At 48.9% G+C, this 21,488-nt stretch overlaps 1 protein-coding gene across 1 annotated transcript in view; it reads right to left on the bottom strand.

Annotated features, from left to right (window-relative positions):
* Positions 1–19,212, bottom strand: part of LOC144722894 (beta-parvin-like) — a 37,520-nt gene extending 18,308 nt beyond the window's left edge. Inside the window, exons 1-2 of the mRNA XM_078601298.1 lie at positions 19,028–19,212; positions 1,021–1,110 (exon numbers count right to left, since the gene is read on the bottom strand). Of these exons, the coding sequence (XP_078457424.1) occupies positions 1,021–1,110; positions 19,028–19,136 (199 nt within the window). The 5' untranslated portion in view covers positions 19,137–19,212. The remainder of the gene's footprint in view (positions 1–1,020; positions 1,111–19,027) is intronic.
* Between the last annotated feature and the right edge of the window lie 2,276 nt (positions 19,213–21,488).

The raw sequence follows: 21,488 nt of genomic DNA, 5'->3' as shown, positions 1-21,488 counted from the left end.
GACGACCTGCCAAGGTATATCGGTCAAGGGAACCTGCGCGTCAGTGCAAGTTGATGGAGGGGGGGGTGCAGAACCCTGTTTATATTGTGCAGCGCGCAAACCGCTAAGCCACCGCTCCACCCCATTGTGCAGGAATGTTGTACGATCGCAAATGCCACACACACTCCTCATTTACACAATCATGTGGCGGGCGCAACGCCCGCCCGTTGGCGGATGAGCACAATTCTAGTTGGGGAGAGGCATTTTCACTTCTTTTTTCCGTGGGGAAAGATATTCCTTTCTTATCCACAACATTATCCTTGGATAAACACAATGATAATTCAATGGATACATTCCCCACGCGCGCGCGTGCGACCCTTAAAAGGGAACAGCACCACGACGCCCGGTTGCAGCAAGCGTGGCCGTGCATCCGTCCATCTTCCCCAGCCACTCGCACGTTGGGTTTAGCCCCCATCGTGATCTGTCGCCAGCTCGTGAAGGGTCTCCCCCCCCACCACCCCCCACCACGTGATCAGCTCCTGGGTATTCGGCTGCAGCGCCTGATTACGGGCGGCTCGTATTCGATGCGATGTCCCAGAAGGGACCATGAAGCGTGCCCCGCACGTACGCATGAACGCACGGTGCATACAATACGCGCCAAACTAGACACCTTTATTACTTTATTTTTAGTCGCTTACAATTAAGATAACAAATAAATACATTCCTTATATGCACCCGCAATTCCTAATAAGAGGGACGAAGCGAACCCCTGCCCCTCCCCCAAATAAAGAAGTCAAACTCCGCCTATGGCAAAAATAAAAACAGGTGACGTTCCGGGCAATGGCCCTTCTCGATGTACTATGCAGAAGGGGCATTCTCTTTGAGGCGGTGTTATTGACGAACGTGTAGATTTTTTATTTATTGTGCTTGTGCACCACTGATATTGCTGCAGCAGCAGCATCACCGAATTGTCCGTAATGCAGATAGGTCTACGTCACTCTTAAACAGTGTAGCTCCAGAAAAGCTCAGGCAAACACGTACCAAGCATGGTGTCCTCTGGGTAGAGATCCAGGGGAGTTGGTGAGAGAGGGGAGTTGATCGCATTCTTCCCCTCTTCTTGAAGTTCGGACACTGAAAGAAAAAAACATCGCACAGGCGACGGGCGTTCAGCTTTTAATTGGAACAGCAAAGGAACACCCACACAACATTTGTCTGCGTGTGGTCAGCTCACTTTAACAGCAAGCGTATGTGAGAATAATTATATCCACAAGGACAGCTGCCACTGGGGGGTGCCCCTTTCAAGCACTTGATACGAGAAGTGATGCAGAGAGCCCCGAGACACCGTGGGGGTAAAGCAAGGCACTGTTTAATTAATAAATAATTGACAGACCATTTTCGTTAGTCTGATTATATCACAGAGCTGCGCAGCTTTAGTCTGCTAGTTGCAGTACAAAAATTGTATCATCATTATCATCATGACGAGCATCGTCGTCAGCAGCAGCAATGGCGCATGCCTGTAACCCAGCACTATCGAGGCGAGAGGGTTGGCGGATTACATCGGGCCGTGACGTGCTCGTTCAACTCTGTGAAGTGGCGAGGAGAGATGGCAGCACGGCGAGTTGGATCGTGATGCTCGTTGTGTACACACGATGAGTGTGTACACAACGAGCATCCACTCACATTGCATCGCGTGAACACAATTATCAGAGATTTGTAACATAAATACACCGCATGTGTTTTCTCTTCGTAACAAAAAAAAGGGACCCTTACCCACCCGCCCGCCAGTCAGTGCAATCCGTACACACAGCACCAATTAGACACACGCGCGTGACCCGAGGGCTCGTGGATCGTGCCGATTTCTGAACCCCCCCTCACACCCCACCACCAAAATCCCTCTGAGCTGGAAGAGATCGCCGGGGAAAAGGCAGTACAGAAAATCGGCTCAGCAACTCACATGCATGGATCTTTTGGGGCGGCGTTATTCCCTCGTGCATGTCGTTCATTACCAGGACGTTCCATTTACTCGAATTCAGTAAAGTGGGAACTTGCCCATTGTTGTTTCAACTGCCGCACGCACTGGGAGATAATAGCCGCTGACCTCTCGATTGTCAAGTGCGCTGATCATTCCACCGTGGCAACATAGCGCCACTGGCGAGGGTTGTTTGATTCGAAATCGTGACGTCCGCAAATAGTCGGTTTGGTTGGTTTGTGTCCTGGCATTTTTTACTCGCTTCGAGCGGCGTGCAGTTGTTTGCGGCGAGCGGGTACAGATTGCTGTGGGAGAATGGCGTGAGCGCAGAGGTGTGCCGTGAGTGGGGTGTGGTGTGCACGTGTGAAATGCGGGCTGGAATGTGCGTTCTCGTGTGCGCTGGTCGAGAGTGGGTGGGGAGGTATCGGATGTTAGGGAAAGGGGGCATAGCGCCCCCTGACACTGGGTGGGGATGGAAGTGTGTGTTTGTTTTTCTCTCTCTCTCTCAAGCCAAAAGGAGCTGGAGAGACCAAAACAAACCAGAAACGGCCTCAGGTGTCACGCGAAGGTGGGAGCCGATCGAGGAATCCTCACAAGGAGGTGGGGGAGAGGGTCTATCTGCGTTCTCTCCACGGGAACGACTGAAGAGAGAGCGGCTTTTTGGTCGGGTTTTGCAGAGGCGATTATCCAAGGGCGACTTCCACAGTCTCCCGTGGGGGAAACTGTGTCGCGAAAGCAGCGATCAGCGGCCATCCACTCTGCCGTGTCCCAGCTTGTTAGTGAAGGACCTGGAACGCGGGACCCTGTTTAATGCCCTGGCGAGGGGACCATTACGTAGTTGAAACGGGATCGTTAGGTGATTTTAACATACTCGACTGTGTATTGAGTCAATAGCCGGTCTTGGGTTAGGCCACGTAATGATCTGTGTCATCCAAACACTTGGCATAGCCTAATAAATTAAAATATTAAATGTTATAATTTCGGCTTGCCCGCAAAGTTTAGGAAGAATGCGTTAAAACCAATCTTGCAAAATGTGTCTAAAAAAGCCTACGTGTTGGGATGTATATTTATTGCTTCCACATACAACTGTGTCGCATTATCCACTATCGTCGTCATCAATCCACTGCTGGATAAAGGTCCCCCACCCCCCACCAAGCCGCCACCATCTGTCACGATCCTTGCGGTGCAATTATCCACCCAGCACCTTATTAAATGACTATAAACACATTCCTGCAGAGGGAGCTGGTAGGAACGTTGGATTGCTCGGTCAATGGCCAGGGTCAACGGTGGCGTGGTGTATTCCGCAAATATGCCCGACTGTGAGGGCGGGCACAAGCCGAAGTGAGTAGGTTAAACGTTGAGTTTTATAAGGGCACCACGGGGTGACCAGCCCTCCCCACCCAGCCCAACCCCTCCCACCCCCCACCCAGCCCCACCCTCCCCACCCAGCCCCTCCCCACCCTCCCCAACCAGCCCCTCCCCACCCACCCAGCCCCACCCTACCCTCCCCACCCAGCCCCTCCCTCCCCACCCAGTCCCTCCCTCCCCACCCAGCCCCTCCCTGCACGACGAACATAATAATCCCCTGTGGACTGGTGTAACCAGGAGGTTCCTACCAGTAGAATTATCCACTATACAACGATCTAATGGTAGCACGGTCCAGGCATATGGCAGTGTTTGCAGCTGTTTTAAAATCGACACATTTTGCTTTGGTGGTTTCACACGGCACATTAAATAACACAGCAATCCATTGATTAAAATAGATAATAACATGTGTGCAAGAATCAACTGCAAGCGTTCCCTTTTGATACATGTGTGAATGATTTGGTTCATGAGAAGCCTGTAGTTATATTGCATTTTTATATATATGCCATTGTTTTTTTTCATGTAATAGTTTTGTTTTAGTATGTATAATGTAGAATACTTTTTACTGTTCAGTGCTTTGGGCGTGGGAAAATGACTAAATTATCAAAAGCATTATTATCAGTTTACACGCAACCTAGGACCCGATTGTAAAAACTAATCAAAAGCCGAAGGGGTGGTGGGGTGTGAATTATAACATGCCTCCTATGCCAGAAGGCAAGACGAATTCAATCCACTCGAGAAAAGAACTGCTGTAATAAGGCCAAAGTCATTCAAATCCTGACATGCGAAGGCGATGCCAAAAATACTCTGAATGAAGAGCAATTACTCAAAAAGATGGATCACCAGCCCTGCACTGATCTATGAGATATTTTCTATCTGATGCTTCTGCGTATCCCTGATGCCAAAGCCTTGTGTAAGTGGAGCGGAGCAGCACGTCACAAAGGATACTCACTGTAGTACAAAAGTTCATGGCACTCCAGTGGCACTCCGGTTTGTCTTGGCCGAAACATCCAGTGTGCTACGCGAGAACTGCCATGAAACAAACAGTACAGCCCTCCATTGGCAGTTATTGTACTGCACTTCTTTGCTCCCATGACGATGCTCCCTGCCTTCACCAACCCGTACCGATCGGCAAGGTTGAAGTGCGATCAAATGACCCCCACGATCCCACATGGTGTGGGGGAGAGCCTCGTTCAACAGTGGACTGACAAACGGCCCATTTACGTGCGCCACAAGGGGAGTGATCCGTCTCTGCTGAGAAACACCGGGGGGGGCGGGCGGGGGGGCAGTTGATGACTTTAGTCCTTGGCACAGCACTGCACATTGTGTGTGACGGTGAGGCAGAGTTTCCAGGGACTTCTCAGGATACAAGGATATATTTATTTTAATACGTGGGCAGCGTTTGGAACTCATGCCAAGCATAGCAATGGTTATAACCCACTGGCACCTGCTTGCAAAATGATAAATACGTACGTTAACAGCTGTCTGCTTCACGAGTTCTAACATGTTACTTTTGGATTGGTCTATCTCTGCAGTGGTCATCCTCTGAGACAAGTCATCCTCTTTGGTAGATATTCCATGAATAGTCTCTTCCATCAGCCATCATCCCTTCTGGAGATGTGTCCTATCTAAGCCCACTTACTTTATACAAGTTAATAATGCCTCTTATATCTTTGTTCCCTGAGCCATGTGGTTGGCACTCTTTCTTTCAGTGCAATTCTAAGCATGCATTCCGCTATGCTTATTTTCACACTCCTCTTCAGCTGTTGTTAACCAGCCTGGTTAATAATTACAGAATTGATATCAGGCAGGCCAGCCTGAACGTTTCAAGCCGGCGCAAGTATCTTTGTAAATGGGGTCCATGTTGCACAAACACAGAGAAGAGAAAGCATAACTGTAACTGAGAGGACCAGGAGCTTCTTTTGGAGTGACAGGCCAGACACCTTACGCATTACTGACACAGCATTACTTACGCAGCCAATAGAAACATAATGCCTCTCGACTGATTCGATACGAGACCCCTGCTGCCAAGCCAGAGCTGTTCATTAGCACACTGCCTAAGTAGGGGAACACCTCTACTCTCTCCAACAACTGCCCCATACACAAGAACAACCGCCATTCCTCGCTAAGTGGTGGTATCATCAACGCGGCACTTGTGCCAGTCTACGATGCACCTTGTGGCTAAGTGAAGCGTCGAAGGCTCGCCAGCACGTTAAGGGACAGACTCAGGTGTTGTGGATTGACTGACTGAAAAGACTGGTAAATGCACCACCTGTGCTTCTCACTGTGCCTACTTTCTGTATTTTAGCCAATCAGCACTCCGCTCGTTGTTGTGAGCGTCGCTCCTTTCCCTCCGTTGCTGCCGGACAGCGACTGCCTCAAACTGCCCAGTAGCATCCTTCAAGAGCCTCCTCCAAAGATGCCGATCTTAACACCGCTGGTACAAGTCATCAGAAAGTCCAGTGAGCTCCACATCTCTTCTCTAGCCCATGCCATTCCCATTTAACCCCCTTTATCTGGCTAAATGTAAGCTGCTTGGGCATGCAGCGGCTGGGTATGTGGGATAGACTACATGGCCTACCCAACGCACCCTCGCCTGCCAGAGGAGCTCACTAATGGGCCTGTGTCCAGATCTTTCAAAGATCAGCGAGCTTCTCACACAATCCAGTCTGGTTAAACCCATGATGGATTGTAGGCAGGACAGACTGAATGTTTCAAACTGGTGCAGATGTTCCTTCCAAGGGGTCCACGTTTAACAACCATAGAGGAGGGAGGGCATAACTGTGCCTGAGAAGACCCGGAGCTTCACATAGAGCAATAGGAAAGGTAGCTTCCACATAGTGTTACACAGCTGACGAAAAGTCAATGCCACTCTATTAAGTCCTCTGCTCTAAATACCGAAGCTGGCAATTAGCACAGCACGAAAACATCTCCACTGTCTCAAAAACTGCCCCATCATCACACATGGGAATTGAGGGGGTTGAGTATTTGATGGCATAAAATACCCAGGTACGTGCTTTGTTTTGGTGGGGCTGATGGGTAAGGCCCCACCTTTTCGTGGCACACTCCACACTCAGCAGAATAATCTCCATCTCGTTCTTACAGCACCAATTACGAGATCATCCACGTACATAACATGGTTGACCATTAGGGAACCATCTCTTCACTGTACCTGGGCATCAATCAGCCTCCCGTTGTATATATTCCAGATACCAATTCCTCACGTACAGCCATGGAAAGTTACCTATTATGCATTCTAGCATAGTAGGTAATAATTCACACCCCACCACCCCTTCAGTATTTGACTCCCGGTCCCAGCTTTACCAGGGCCATCCACCATCATGAGGGTCCTTAATGATTTTTACCAGAGGCTTACGGACCCTGAAAGCATGAAAAATAACCCAAAGCCCTGGCTTATTTATCATATGATAGGACCTGGCTATGCCATTAAAGCAAAGAAATTCCACAGCCATATGATGTAGTAGAGGGACAGAGAATATGGCGTCTGTGCAGCACTACCCCAAGTTAAATCCCATTGGGGCTCTGCAAGCCTCTCCTCAACTTGACTGGCAAGGCGATTTTTAATAATCTTTGCCAGGAGTGTTTTCGGCATATTTAAGATAGAGATGTCCCGGTAGTTTTTGCAATCAATACAGTCCCCTTTGATAAAAAGTGGGACCACCAGAGCATACTTCAAATTATGTGGAACTCCTCACCCTCCATCAGCAATTCAGTTGGGAGGTCATCTCTGCTTTACCTGGTCTCAGGCTCCAGATTGCTCCTTGCACATCCTCAACAGATGGCACATACGCCAGCCACTCACAGGGGAAGGCTAAAACCTTCTGCTGCTAGACCACCCAGCCTATATGACTTACCAAAAATCCATAAAGAAGGTACACCCCTTCGTCCCATCGTCTCCACTAGTGGCTCACCCACCTACAAACTGGCCCGATATCTGTCTGAGACCTTGCAACCATTCACTGGTAAGACCACCTCTTCTGTTCTTAACTCAGCTCACCTGGTATCGTCAACTAAAGACATCTCACTGTCCCCAGGTGATTTGCCCGTTAGTTTCGATGTAGTTTCTCTGTTCACCAAAGTTCTTGTGCCCGATACCATTGCAATAATTGAAGATTTGGTTCAACAAGGACTGAATGCCGATGTACCAGCCCTGGTGAGACACTGCCTCACCAATACATACTTCACCTGGAAAGGAACATTCTACAAACAAACTGAAGGCACCCCAATGGGTTCTTCCTTATCTCCGGTTGGGGCCAACATTTTAATGGAAAAATTTGAGATGGATGCCATCCAGGCATCCACTCTACGCCCGTCCTTGTGGAAGAGGTACGTGGATGACACGTTTGTCATCTGGCCAAATGGCTGACCGGCTCTGGAACAATTCCTCAACCACATCAATTCCATACACCCAGCAATCAAATCCACCATGGAGGTAGAAAAGGATGGCATGCGATCCTTCTTGGATGTCTTAATCAAAAATAGACCAGATGGCTCAATGAGCCACTCTGTCTACAGGAAAGTAACCCATACTGACGCCTACCTAAAACCTGATTCCCACCACCATCCATCCCAGAAGAATTCCCTCATCAAAACGCTACACCATAGAGCTCAATGTATCTCCGACCATGAACACCTGACCAGTGAACTCAAACACGTACACCAGGCTCTCAAGGCGAATGGATATTCTGACTACACAATGCGCAAAGCCATCACCCCAACCGTGAGGAAGGAGCCATCTGAGGATCCAATCAAAAGCATCATCTTACCTTACATAGCAGGGATAACCAAAACATTTCCAAAATCTTGAACAAACACAAGATCCAGGTCCGATTAAACAGTGCATAAAATTCGTGACCTGATCTCATCTGTGAAGGACAATATTCCAGACATGCAATATCTCAGCATCTACAAACTAAGCTTATCTGCGGCAGCAGTTACATTGGGGAAACCAAACGACATGTCTCGGACCGTGTTCGTGAACATAAGGCAGAACTGAAACATGACAGGACCAATACTCCTGCCATGGCTGATCTTTACTTTAATGCGGCTGGCTCACATGAAATTGATTTCTCTAAGACGATGGTACTTTGCAAGCCGACTGGCGATCAACAAAGATTTGTTCATGAAGCCATCCATATATACAGACCCAGATACAATTTCAACCGAGACGACGGTTTTAACCTCAGCAATCATTGGAAAGATGTCATCAACCACTTTGGGTCATGACTTGATTTGTGTTTTCTTGTCCACCTCCACCATCAGCAGTGTGGGTGTGTAAAGCGAGGTGCAATGCTTTGATTGGTGTAGACCTACTGCCGGTGTCCGAGACCTTTCCTACATCAACTTTAGCTGCCCCGCCCATCTCTAATCCTTTATAAACAGCTCTTTGATTGGTGTAGAGCTACTTCCGGTGTAGGAGACCTCGCCTACATTAACATTAGCTGCCCCGCCCATCTCTAAACCTTTATAAACAGCTTGCACTCAGAGGCTAACCTTCCTGTTCCTGATGACGACCGCTAGTGTTGCGATCGAAGCGTCGTGATATTTGTATTATTTTTATTATTTTATTGTTACTATTTTTTCTATCTACGTGACTTTACCGAAAGAACCATAAAATATGAATTCCTGCAGTCACGTAAGTTTCATGTAAAAATGTAAAGGCTATTTCCTCCAATATTTGAGGTGCCGCAGGCCCAGCAGGGTCAATCCCACCTTTCCACATTTTGTTATATGAGCAGAGGGATTTGTCCTCCCCCAAGAACTCAGAAAAGCTCAGTAGACTTGTTCATGGGGGTTATAAATCAGATGACTATGATATTATTTTTTCCGAGACCAAAGTACTCTGCAAACCTTCGGGCTACTATCAAAGGTTTGTTCATGAAGCCATCCAGATGTATAAACATAGATAAAACTTCAACTGAGAAAATGGATACAAATTGAACAATCATTGCAAGGATGTTATCAACCAGGTAATGCCTTAAGTGGTTGTTGTTGTCTCCATCTTACCTACCGGTTTACTGCTAGCCCCGCCCACTTCCCCCCCCCAACCTCACGTCCTTTTCCTCCAGCGCTCACGCGGCCCTCCCCTTACCCCCCCTCTCTCTCTCCGCTTGCCTCCTCCCCCCTCTCTTAACCTCTTGCCACGGCAGCTCTCCCACCGAATTCAGCATTTTCTTGCTGTGGTTGTCCTACCTGATGAAGTTCGCTTGTGTTGCGATCGAAACGTTGTGATTTATTTTATTTTATTTCTACCTACGTGACTTTCTTGAAAGAACCCAAGAGTACCATTCTTTTCCTTAACGATGATAATATGTGTGGTGCTGAAAGTTACTTTTACATTTAATTCAATGGTGATTTGTGATTGTGCACTATTTAGGTGCGTTTTCATATCTTCAGAAAGCCTGGGACCACCACCTCCAAGCGAAGGCTGCAGTAAGCCTCCTCATTCTCGGACATGGAATATTGTAGATGGTGGGAGTGAACATGAGGTTTTCTCTCAGCTAGTCGGAACATCTCTTCCCTCAGCCAGGGTCTCTGTGGAAGTGGTGAGATGTTAACTACCTCACTTGGTATACAGGAGGTCGTAGGTCCGACCCGACCCTGACACCTGTATATTTGAAGTTTGCATGTTCTCTCCGTGGTCACGTGGATATTCTCCGAGTCCTCCGGTATTTTCCTCCACATTTAAAAACATGAGTTTAGAGTATTTGGCTGCTATAAATTTCCACGTGCAAAGCCACTTCGTTGAGCTATCGTTTGTGGCCAGGTCGCTTCTGAAAAAGAGCTGTATGGCCTCGTGGGCCTTACCTCGTAAAATAAAAATAGTTCAGTAATATATTCTATGGTTCTTTCGGTAAAGTCACATAAATAGAACGCTTGTGTTGTGATCGAAACATCGTGATATTTTAATTATTTTTTATTCACTTTATTTTTATTTTATGATTATTTTTCTTCTATCTACGTGACTTTACCGAAAGAACCATACAATATGAATTCCTGTAGTTACGAAAGTTTAGTAAAACATTTAGTTTAGTAATAGTTTAGTTTTAGGTCTAGACCACATATCCAATGCAGCCATTGCAGCTGCACGTGTTACAGGAGGAGGGGAGTATGAGGCCAACCCCAGATGCAAGCAATGATGCAATTATCACTTCATCAGCTAGCTGAGGCCAGGCTGTTGTGCGTTGAATGGGCTCCTAGGTGGATATATGGCAGGCACATTTTGCTCATTGGGCAGATCATTTTTTAGCTCCACAGTAGGTCCTGGTGTCAAGGACAGGGGCCTGTATTCGCTGTTCCATCACTATATAGTCCAGCAGATATTTTTTCTTAGACCCAATGCGCATCTATGATGTGTGGATGCGCCAATGCCACAACAGCGTGTTGGTGATTACAGGCCCACGGGCTGCACAGAAGTCGTGCAGCCTCCTGCCATTGTTCCCGAGTTGATCTGACATATGCCTTTTGATCACTCTGGTCCATGTGCCTCCATCATGACCAACTCGGGCATTAAAGTCACCCAACAAGATGACTATCCCGAGGGGCCACTTTAGTCAGAAACTAGGGCAGGCGGTCATATATGCATTTGACTCATCAGCCTTGCCTGCATTCCTCTATGTTGATGGGGAAGCAAGCCAACAACAGCTTGGGGCTCACAGCTCCCCACACCTCACGCCACACTCCCATGCCCCCTGTATTTAGTTTGTTCAACAGGCCACTGTTGTTTTGCAGTTTCCTGCCCCAAGTGGAAGACTGTCCACCCCCTCATGGTGACTGCAGCCACAGTCATTCCAACAAGACATCCTGTATACCACAGGGATTCAAGCGGTACCGGTCCAGCTCCTCCACAGTAGCATGCAAACGTTCTACATGGCCAAGGGTAGTTCGTGGTTTTTTCTGTTTTTCTGAAGGAACCCTGTCTCTGCCTAATGGGGTTTGGCCAGAAGACATCTTTCCCCTGTGGCTTCTAGTATAAGCACAAGCTTTTTTTTGGTGTTTCCTCCATGATTTTTGGTAAAGTAATGGAAATGTAGAGAGGGCTTGCCAGCCACATTAAACAGTCACTTTCACTCACCAGTTTCCGCTCCTCACTCAAAACTCACTTGTTCTCTCGCTCACCCCATGGCCCCTTAATCTCCTCCTCATAACCACCACCGTCACTCTTTCCTCTTCATATTCTCATTATTTGGCTATCACTCATTCCCCCATTCATTCAATCCATTCATCATCATTTACATTCATCGTCAATTTCGCTTTCAACGAATTCACGCAACACAGATTCGCCCCCATTGCTTCCTCTCATCTATTTACTTCACCTCATCTCCACCATTACATTAATATGTCGTACCATTCTTAATTCTCTGTAAAGCGTCTTAGTTAAGGCGCTATATATATTCCGTTAAAATATAAGCCCCTACCACAACCCGACTCTAGCTACATACGTACAGATTCACCCACCCTACTCACACTCATTTCAGCCTGAACTCAACCTCACGGAATTCACTCTCGCACTACATCTCACACACATTATGCTATACGCCACAAACACACACGATACTCACTACACGACACACTACTGTACACGATATACTACACAGAATACCGTATAACACACAAAATGGCGTATGCTACAGTAGTATACAATACTCCACACACTAAAACAATGTAAAAACACATACATATACGCACACAACCACATGTCAACGTGCACATTTACACGGGCACGCGTGTAAGCTAACAAATGCACACAAACAAACACACTAACACACACGTATACACACAGAGGGATCTATGTATTCTCGTGTGTGATAGGGAGACCCACACAGAAATCGTCCTGGTAAAGGGAATTTTAGTGTCCCATTAACACAGCACACGTAGTCTTAGGGAAGCTTCACCGCCAAAACACCCACGTGCTTTCAGTCCCCCCCTCCACCCCGTTCCTTCCTGAACCCTTTAAAATATTCTCTCTCCTCCCCATCTCCGCCAAACGCCCTCTTTCTTACTTCTCCACCCCTATGCATCCTCTACTCCCGCCTTTCACTCGATTTGAACCTCCCAGCCAATCCCACGCGCCGCTTCCCAGAAACTGTACATTTAACGATGATTTATCTTAAAGGTGCCCTTACGTGACCTGCGCATATTTACCGGATACAAAAAGCCATCCAGATTGTTGGCCTAAGGCAGTGTTCTTCAATAATTTTCAGGGGGAGGGGTCACTTTTGCCGATAAGACGTCGTCAGTGTGAGGGCCGCCACACATTTGTTAACCATTGGGGTTTGACAGCAGCACGATGATCATGATGATGATGGGGGGTGTTTGATGTTTTCATGATTTGTGTATTGTCAGGGGCGGCACGTCAGGCGCCGCACTAAAATCCACCAGGGGCCGCAAGTGGTCCGCGGGCCTTGATATGAAGAAGACTGGCGTAAGTGCTGTTTATGAGCGCCCATCAAAGCCGACATACAGCGGACGAGAGTGGGTTGTGTGGGCAGCACCAAGCCAGACCGCCTTTGTCTCCCCAATGGTGATGCTTGTACACACCGCAACAGGTACTTATTTAAGGCTGCGCCAACTTAGTAGAGGCCCACCAGGACCGGGTTTAAATATCCGCCAATGTTTTAGTTAGTCGTGAGTTGGAATATAACTCGGGTGAACAGATTCGTAGTGCAGTGCTAAGCACTGGGCCACCGAAACCCCACTCAGTAGGGTACAACAAACACACAATTTATGTTTAATATATACATAAATACAAGCTTGACTTTAGAACCTGAACGACCCCAGGTCTTGTACAATGCGATGCCAAACCCCATTCCAATAGCGGAATAGTTTTTTTTAAATAGTTTCAAGCACCAACACGAATACACCACCTAAAATAAGCACGCTCTGCGAGCCACTGGCGCTGCTGGGGTTGGAATGAGATAGGACAAGCCTCGAACAGGAGAATGCTCTCATTTGCGGTGCCACGGCAGTGAGATGTTAACTACCTCGCCTGGTATACAGGAGGTCGTGGGTTCGATCCCGACCCTGTGACGCCTGCTGTATATTTGGAGTTTGCATGGTCTCCCTGTGGTCGCCATCACGGTGGCTAGGAGATGTTGACTACCTCGCCTGGTATACAGGAGGTCGTGGGTTCGATCCCGACCCGGACGCCTGCTGTATATTTGGAGTTTGCGTGGTTTCCCTGTGGTCGCGTGGATTTTCCTCTGGTCTTTCCCTCCACTTTTAGAAACATGCGTTTAGAGTATTTGGCTGCGATAAATGTCCACGTGATGAGCCACTTCGTTGAGCTGTCATTTGTGGCCAGGTCACTTCTGAAACAGAGCTATACAGTCGCCCCTCGGTTAACAATTGACACCGATTAACAATGACATCGGTTAACGATTTTCCGGTAGGCGTTTCGCCTCCTATAGGACCCCATGGTTTCGACGAACGTTAACATTTTGATTAACGATATGTTTACGTTGTGCACGCGGGCGCCGATTTCGGCCAATCCGAGTGCTCATAAGTAGGGCTGAGCCATGCCTCTTCAGCCAATCAGCGATGTCCATTTATGATCATTTAGACCCTCAACTGGCTTTGTTTATATTATGTTTTCTGGATTGGGAGTGGAAGCAGCTCTTTTGCAGACTTTCACTTTTTTTCAACTTATAGGGGAATTAATAGTGATTGCAATGACCCCTAAAGTGAATTCGCAAAAGAAAAAGAGTAGGAAAGTAATTGGTTTTTAAATGTTATAAACTGTTTTTAGGGTCAAAAAGGTCAACTTCCGATCGTCTTGGAATGGATGAATGCTTTTAACATGTAATTCCTATATTCGATTAAGGGTTATTTTGGTTCACAGTATTTTTCGTGGAACGGATTAAACGCATTAACCAAGGGGCTATTGTATAGCTTAGTGTTCCATACCTGGTAAAATAAAATAAAGTTTAAAAAATTGTTAAGTTTACGAAGCCTGATCTTTCACCAGATGAGTGCTAAACTGAGAGGTGTCTATGTGTAAGAGCTCTTAGTCAATACACTGCCAAAGCCCCCCCACACACACGCTATATCGTCATGGGGGTTGTGTGACCATACTTCACCATGCTAGTTGGTGCCAGTTGGTGAAGACGGGAAGGTGTCATGATAAGCACTCATATATTATTATAATACCTGTTTTAAAAAAGATATTTCCATTGTATTATCGTTAATCTTGATCCTACGTCGAAAATATAGTAATATCACACTGTGCCAAAATGAAGATGTGCATTACTGTACATAGACAAACTCTAGCCATCCAGATAAATAGATTAGTATCACGACCAATGCTGATGATGTCTCCACAAATCATCATCGTAATTATTCTCATCCTTCATCATCCTCTCCCTGAGATTCTGTAACTGCTCCAAGTCAACACCTGCACGCCAAGGTTCGCTCTTACAGTATCTCAACATCTGGCTTCAAGTATTTGCTCGAGTCAGCCGCATCTGGAATACCATTCCAATGGTTTGCTGCATTCACAACTCTTTCCTACACACATGCCCCTCGGCCAGCACAACCTCCTTGCCATAAGTCCGTCCACATTGATTTCTTGCGACGTTATATTTAGCCGGGCGGTGGCATTTGCGTTTGCCTGCAAACCAACAGTGTGGAGGTGAGGGTTGGTGGATCACACAAATGTTACGAAACTCCCTTCCCGTGGGTGTCGTGAAGGTGCCCATACCCTTTGCTTGCCAGGAGAATGTGGTACAGCTAATGTGGATTTCACCTGTTCTATCTGCACGGAATAGTGTTGCCCCATCGCATGCATGAGTTTTTCTCTGGGTGCTCCGTTTTTTAATGACACGTAGACTCTCATTAATTGAGCAAAAATATCTGAATATATAGAGGCCCACAGAGCTTTGAGGGGGGATTTGGTGCTGGCCCACCGCCAGGCATGCCTTCCTGCTTATCTGTGGTTCCCCACACCTCCAAGTTGTTCTCTCTCTTCAAGGGCAAGCGAATACTGTGCTGTGTGTTTCAAGTTGAAACCATCACGATCACTCCCAAGTTGCTCACTATATCCTACCATATTCAGTCCAGATTTGTTAAATGTATGCATTTCTTTACAATTTGTTTTCATCTTAACTTGTTCTTAATATAACCCAGATTGATCTTACAATTTAGGAATGTATGTCTCATGTGTCTCAATGGGTTTATTATTTAATATCCTGGTTTAATAAAGGAGGCAACAACTACATGACATTTCTAGCATTATCCACATATACCTATGTTCCAAGGCTAGAAGAAGCTTCTTTGCCAGTTCATTAAAGTCTGGATCTTCAATGCGAATACAAAGGTAAAGATCCCCCCTATAGCATCAGACTATTGGGGCAAGTGCTGTTAGCGAGCACCTACGAAGGCCCGCACTGTGGCACATGAGGGGGTGGGTGGCCAACACTACGCCCGGCCACCTTTGTCTTCCGAGTGGCGATGTTTAAATACTGCCCCAGGTACTTATTTGAGTCCGAGTCGACCTAGGAGAGAGGTCCAGCATCCACTTAGATAATCATCACTGTTGTTGGCCGTGAGCGGGAATCGAACTCGGGTCACGGTATTCGTAGCGCAGCAGCATGCTAACCGCTGCGCTACGCACTCCTTCCATCACAGACACTATTCCAAGCACGTGGCGACTGTTTTGCAGTTGGGGAAATTTTCAACGGGGGCTCAAGTCGAGCAGCCAAGGGGGCCCATGGAGGCTACTGAAGGGTAGAGTGCATAACGTGTCCCCCTAGAGGGGTGAGGGCAGCATCAGGCTGGCCGTCGTATTTATCGTCAGTGTCACGCACGTCAAATGAGGTAATCATTATATCCAGTCAACCCCAGGGATAACATCAAACATCAGCTTCCCAACAAAAAGGAAAATATACAAATATAATACGTGATGTTTGGGGCAATGGGCCTTCTTCGTAGCAGAGAGATTAGAGGCCATAAGAGATTATAACTCTGGAGCTGTAGCCTGCTCTGTACACCACGTGGGACTTCTGATGTGATTTGAACTCAGGTTTGGTTCTGAAAGTATCTACTGAAACTGACACTTAATGCTAACTGCAGCACCTCTAGCAATAAACAATACACAAAGAGGACATACTCGTACTCGTTGGTTCTTTCGGTAAAGTCACGTAGGTAGAAAAAATAGATCACGACGTTTCGATCCCAACACAAGCAATCGTCATCAGGTGAGACAAACACAGCGGGAAAACTGCTGACGCAGGAGAAAGAGCTGCTGCGACAAGAGGTTATATGGGAGAATCTGGGTGGTCTAGCAGCAGAAGGTTTTAGAGACAGAAGTGACAGCAGCAGATGTGAGTGTAAAGGCGATCGGTATAACCATGTCTTCATACTCGGTTTCAGTTTTCACTAACATAATTTTCGTTCGAAGCCCAATTTCTTGATTATTGCTATAACTGTATTCTTTCAAAACAAAGCGTATCAGGTTGCTTGTAGCCAAACAAATAAGAGGATTTGAGATTATAGTTACTGCGATATGTATGCCATTGCTGCTGATTGCCTAGATGATCCCAAGCTGCTTGTAAATAAGAATTGTGTCTCCCTTTCGCATTTCGATTTGAGTCCAGGATGCGTAACGAGCAATCGACTGGCGCACGCCGAGTTGACGGTAGCCCTGATAGAAACTGAAATCTTGAGCAATACTTTAGTAATCTGCAGAGTATGTACCTCGCACACAAATGTGCATACCTACACGATACACGGCGCGTATCTCGTATACGTTCGCTTGTCTAAAGTACAGCAACGCATTCGTCTACGTGTACAGCAGATTGTGCTGAATATTTGTCCAGTGACCTATTTGTGCACAGCGGTGTAACTTGTCATTTTCTACAGACATTCACTTATCCGACCTTCTCACACATCTCCCCCTATGCTTCAGTTGCCCTGCAAGCAAGGCCGTAGCCATGGAGTGAACATTGGGGGGGGGGGGGGGGCAAATCTTCCAGGGGGTCTGGGGTATCCCCCCCAGAAAAAAAATCTAAATTTTAAAAGAACTTCTTGCCTAAAATATTAGAACATTCACTAACACATAGGATGGGCTTTTTATTTATTTTTTACAATAATGTCTAATAGTGTATTGTATTACATTGCTCTGTTTTTTCTTTTTTACCTTTTCTTGTTTCATTGTATGTAATAGCAGAGATTAGGGATTAATAAAGTATAACCATAGCCACAATCATATATTTATTATAATTACGGCCTTACCTACAAGCACGACGTTCAATGCAGTGCCGCCCTCTATTCACACGTACACACGTACATACTTCACCGATTAGACAGCCACCACATTGTGACGCGTTCACTTAAATCACTGCCACTCCAGGTCTAGATGTGAAACACACTCGCGTACATGAGAATCAGCGTGCAATTGACAGAATCTAACGCCCAATGCGTCAGAGTGGAGGGGCATGAGACTGGTGAGCAAACCTCCACGCACAACAGTCCAGATATGTCACATGTTGCTTCCACCTTTGGTGGTTGTCACTTCATTAGTGGTTACGATTTCTTTACGAGGCTCATAACAGTGAATTGTGATGTCTGAAGTGAGCGGGTTTTTAAGTACTGTATTTCACTCTTATCGGCACATCTAACATATTTGCTACCTTAAATGGAATCATGTTGTACTCCGGCCCATGTCTTTCACGCCTGAGACACGTGGGTGAGATAATTCACCAAATCCTGGTGATATACACCACACCGAGTGGGGCCGAATGCGTGAGAGCGTTAGACGCGTGGGTGAGAAAATTCACCAAATCCTGGTGATAGACTCCACAAAGAGTGGGGCCGAATGCGTGAGAGCGTGAGACGCGTGGGTGAAAGAATTCACCAAATCCGGGTGATATACACCACACACAGTGGGGCCGAATGCGTGAGAGCGTGAGAGCGTGAGACGCGTGGGTGAGAGAATTCACTAAATCCTGGTGACAGATTCCACAAAGAGTGGGGCCGAATGCGTGAGAGCGTGATACGCTTGGGTGAGAGAATTCACCAAATCCCGATGACAGACTACGCACAGAGACCCAACGCGTGAGACGCGGGGATGAGAAATCACCAAATCTGGTGAGAGACTCCACACACACACAGTGGGACCCCGCCCCCAGGAATGAAGCCCCCCCACCCTCTCGGCCCCGGGGGTCCCCCGTCGGGAGGGGGGAGATCGCGACGTACCACGCCCGGCGTTTTCGGGACCGGGATTTTCTGCAGTTTTGCGCCAATAAGTATTATTCATAAACATTTTATTACTTGGATAGAGCACGCTATACGTGCAAAAGTGAATAGACACAACTGTAGATGTGCACTGGTGCTTGCGCTGGACGCGTCGTATGAATGTTTTGTTTTAAATAGAGCCGCATGAAAGCCGAGTCAACTTCGTTTTAACGAAAGCGTTGGCAGTCGAGGGGAATTCCAGACGAAGAGCAACCCCCCCACAACTTACACCATGCGAGCTGCACGTCCTCTCTCGCGACACCATTAAAAATAACCACAATTCTCACCAAACCCACTCATCGTCACACTCATTAGCGCAGCCACTCCGCTCTCTAAATCTCTGCAGCTTTATGATGATAACGGTGGTGGTGGCGGTAGCCACGACGATGATGGCGGTGATGGTGCTTGATAACGATGGCGGTTGTTGACGCTCGTGATGAGGCCCCGGCGAGCCATCCTCACCTTCCTTCGACTTCTTTTTCCTCGTCAGAGTGCCGAACTTCCCAAGGAAGGAGTCGTCCTTCTTCCCCTTGAGCGATCCGGTAGGAGACTTCACCGGGGACGTGGCCATGGCCGCGGTGGTGGCGGTGATGAAGAGGCGAGGGCGTCGAGCGGACGATGCTGCGGGGTTCTGGGCGGATCCGGAGCCCCGCCCGCCCAATTCCAGACCCTGAAACCCAGCCCCAAACCCACAACCTGCACCCACTCAGCCAGCCCCAAACCCACACCCAGCACCCACTCAGCCAGCCCCAACCCACACCCAGCACCCACTCAGCCAGCCCCAACCCACACCCAGCACCCACTCAGCCAGCCCCAAACCCACACCCAGCACCCACTCAGCCAGCCCCAACCCACACCCAGCACCCACTCAGCCAGCCCCAACCCACACCCAGCACCCACTCAGCCAGCCCCAAACCCACACCCAGCACCCACTCAGCCAGCCCCAAACCCACACACAGCACCCACTCAGCCAGCCCCAAACCCACACACAGCACCCACTCAGCCAGCCCCAAACCCACACACAGCACCCACTCAGCCAGCCCCAAACCCACACACAGCCAGCCCCAAACCCACACACAGCACCCACTCAGCCAGCCCCAACCCACACACAGCACCCACTCAGCCAGCCCCAAACCCACACACAGCACCCACTCAGCCAGCCCCAAACCCACACACAGCACCCACTCAGCCAGCCCCAAACCCACTCAGCCAGCACCCACTCAGCCAACCCCTAACCCACACACAGCACCCACTCAGCCAGCCCCAAACCCACACACAGCACTCACACAGCCAGTCCCAAACCCACACACAGCACCCACTCAGCCAGCCCCAAACCCACACACAGCACCCACTCAGTCAGCCCCAACCCACACACAGCACCTACTCAGTCAGCCCCAACCCACACCCAGCACCCACTCAGCCAGCCCCAAACCCACACCCAGCACCCACTCAGCCAGCCCCAAACCCACACACAGCACCCACTCAGCCAGCCCCAAACCCACACACAGCACCCACTCAGCCAGCCCCAAACCCACACACAGCACCCACTCAGCCAGCCCCAAACCCACACACAGCACCCACTCAGCCAGCCCCAAACCCACACACAGCACCCACTCAGCCAGCCCCAAACCCACACACAGCACCCACTCAGCCAACCCCAAACCCACACACAGCACCCACTCAGCCAGCCCCAAACCCACACACAGCACTCACTCAGCCAGCCCCAAACCCACACACAGCACTCACTCAGCCAGCCCCAAACCCACACACAACACCCACTCAGCCAGCCCCAAACCCACACACAGCACCCACTCAGCCAGCCCCAAACCCACACTCAGCCAGCCCCAAACCCACACACAGCACCCACTCAGCCAGCCCCAAACCCACACACAGCATCCACTCAGCCAGCCCCAAACCCACACTCAGCCAGCCCCAAACCCACACACAGCACCCACTCAGCCAGCCCCAAACCCACATTCAGCACCCACTCAGCCAGCCCCAAACCCACACACAACACCCACTCAGCCAGCCCCAAACCCACACACAGCACCCACTCAACCAGCCCCAAACCCACATACAGCACCCACTCAGCCAGCCCCAAACCCACACACAGCACCCACTCAGCCAGCCCCAAACCCACACACAGCACCCACTCAACCAGCCCCAAACCCACATACAGCACCCACTCAGCCAGCCCCAAACCCACACACAGCCAGCCCCAAACCCACACACAGCATCCACTCAGCCAGCCCCAAACCCACACACAGCATCCACTCAGCCAGCCCCAAACCCACACTCAGCCAGCCCCAAACCCACACACAGCACCCACTCAGCCAGCCCCAAACCCACATTCAGCACCCACTCAGCCAGCCCCAAACCCACACACAACACCCACTCAGCCAGCCCCAAACCCACACACAGCACCCACTCAACCAGCCCCAAACCCACATACAGCACCCACTCAGCCAGCCCCAAACCCACACTCAGCCAGCCCCAAACCCACACACAGCACCCACTCAACCAGCCCCAAACCCACATACAGCACCCACTCAGCCAGCCCCAAACCCACACACAGCACCCACTCAGCCAGCCCCAAACCCACACACAGCACCCACTCAGCCAGCCCCAAACCCACACACAGCACCCACTCAGCCAGCACCAAACCCACACACAGCACCCACTCAGCAAGCCCTAAACCCACACTCAGCACCCACTCAGCAAGCCCTAAACCCACACTCAGCCAGCCCCAAACCCACATACAGCCAGCCCCAAACCCACACACAGCCAGCCCCAAACCCACACACAGCACTCACTCAGCCAGCCCCAAACCCACACACAGCACCCACTTAGCCAGCTCCAAACCCACACACAGCACTCACTCAGCCAGCCCCAAACGCACACACAGCACTCACTCAGCCAGCCC

Source organism: Lampetra planeri, chromosome 16 (assembly GCF_965212315.1).
Source record: "Lampetra planeri chromosome 16, kcLamPlan1.2.h2, whole genome shotgun sequence".
Lineage (NCBI taxonomy): Eukaryota > Metazoa > Chordata > Hyperoartia > Petromyzontiformes > Petromyzontidae > Lampetra > Lampetra planeri.
This window is presented reverse-complemented; position numbering and strand designations above follow the sequence as displayed.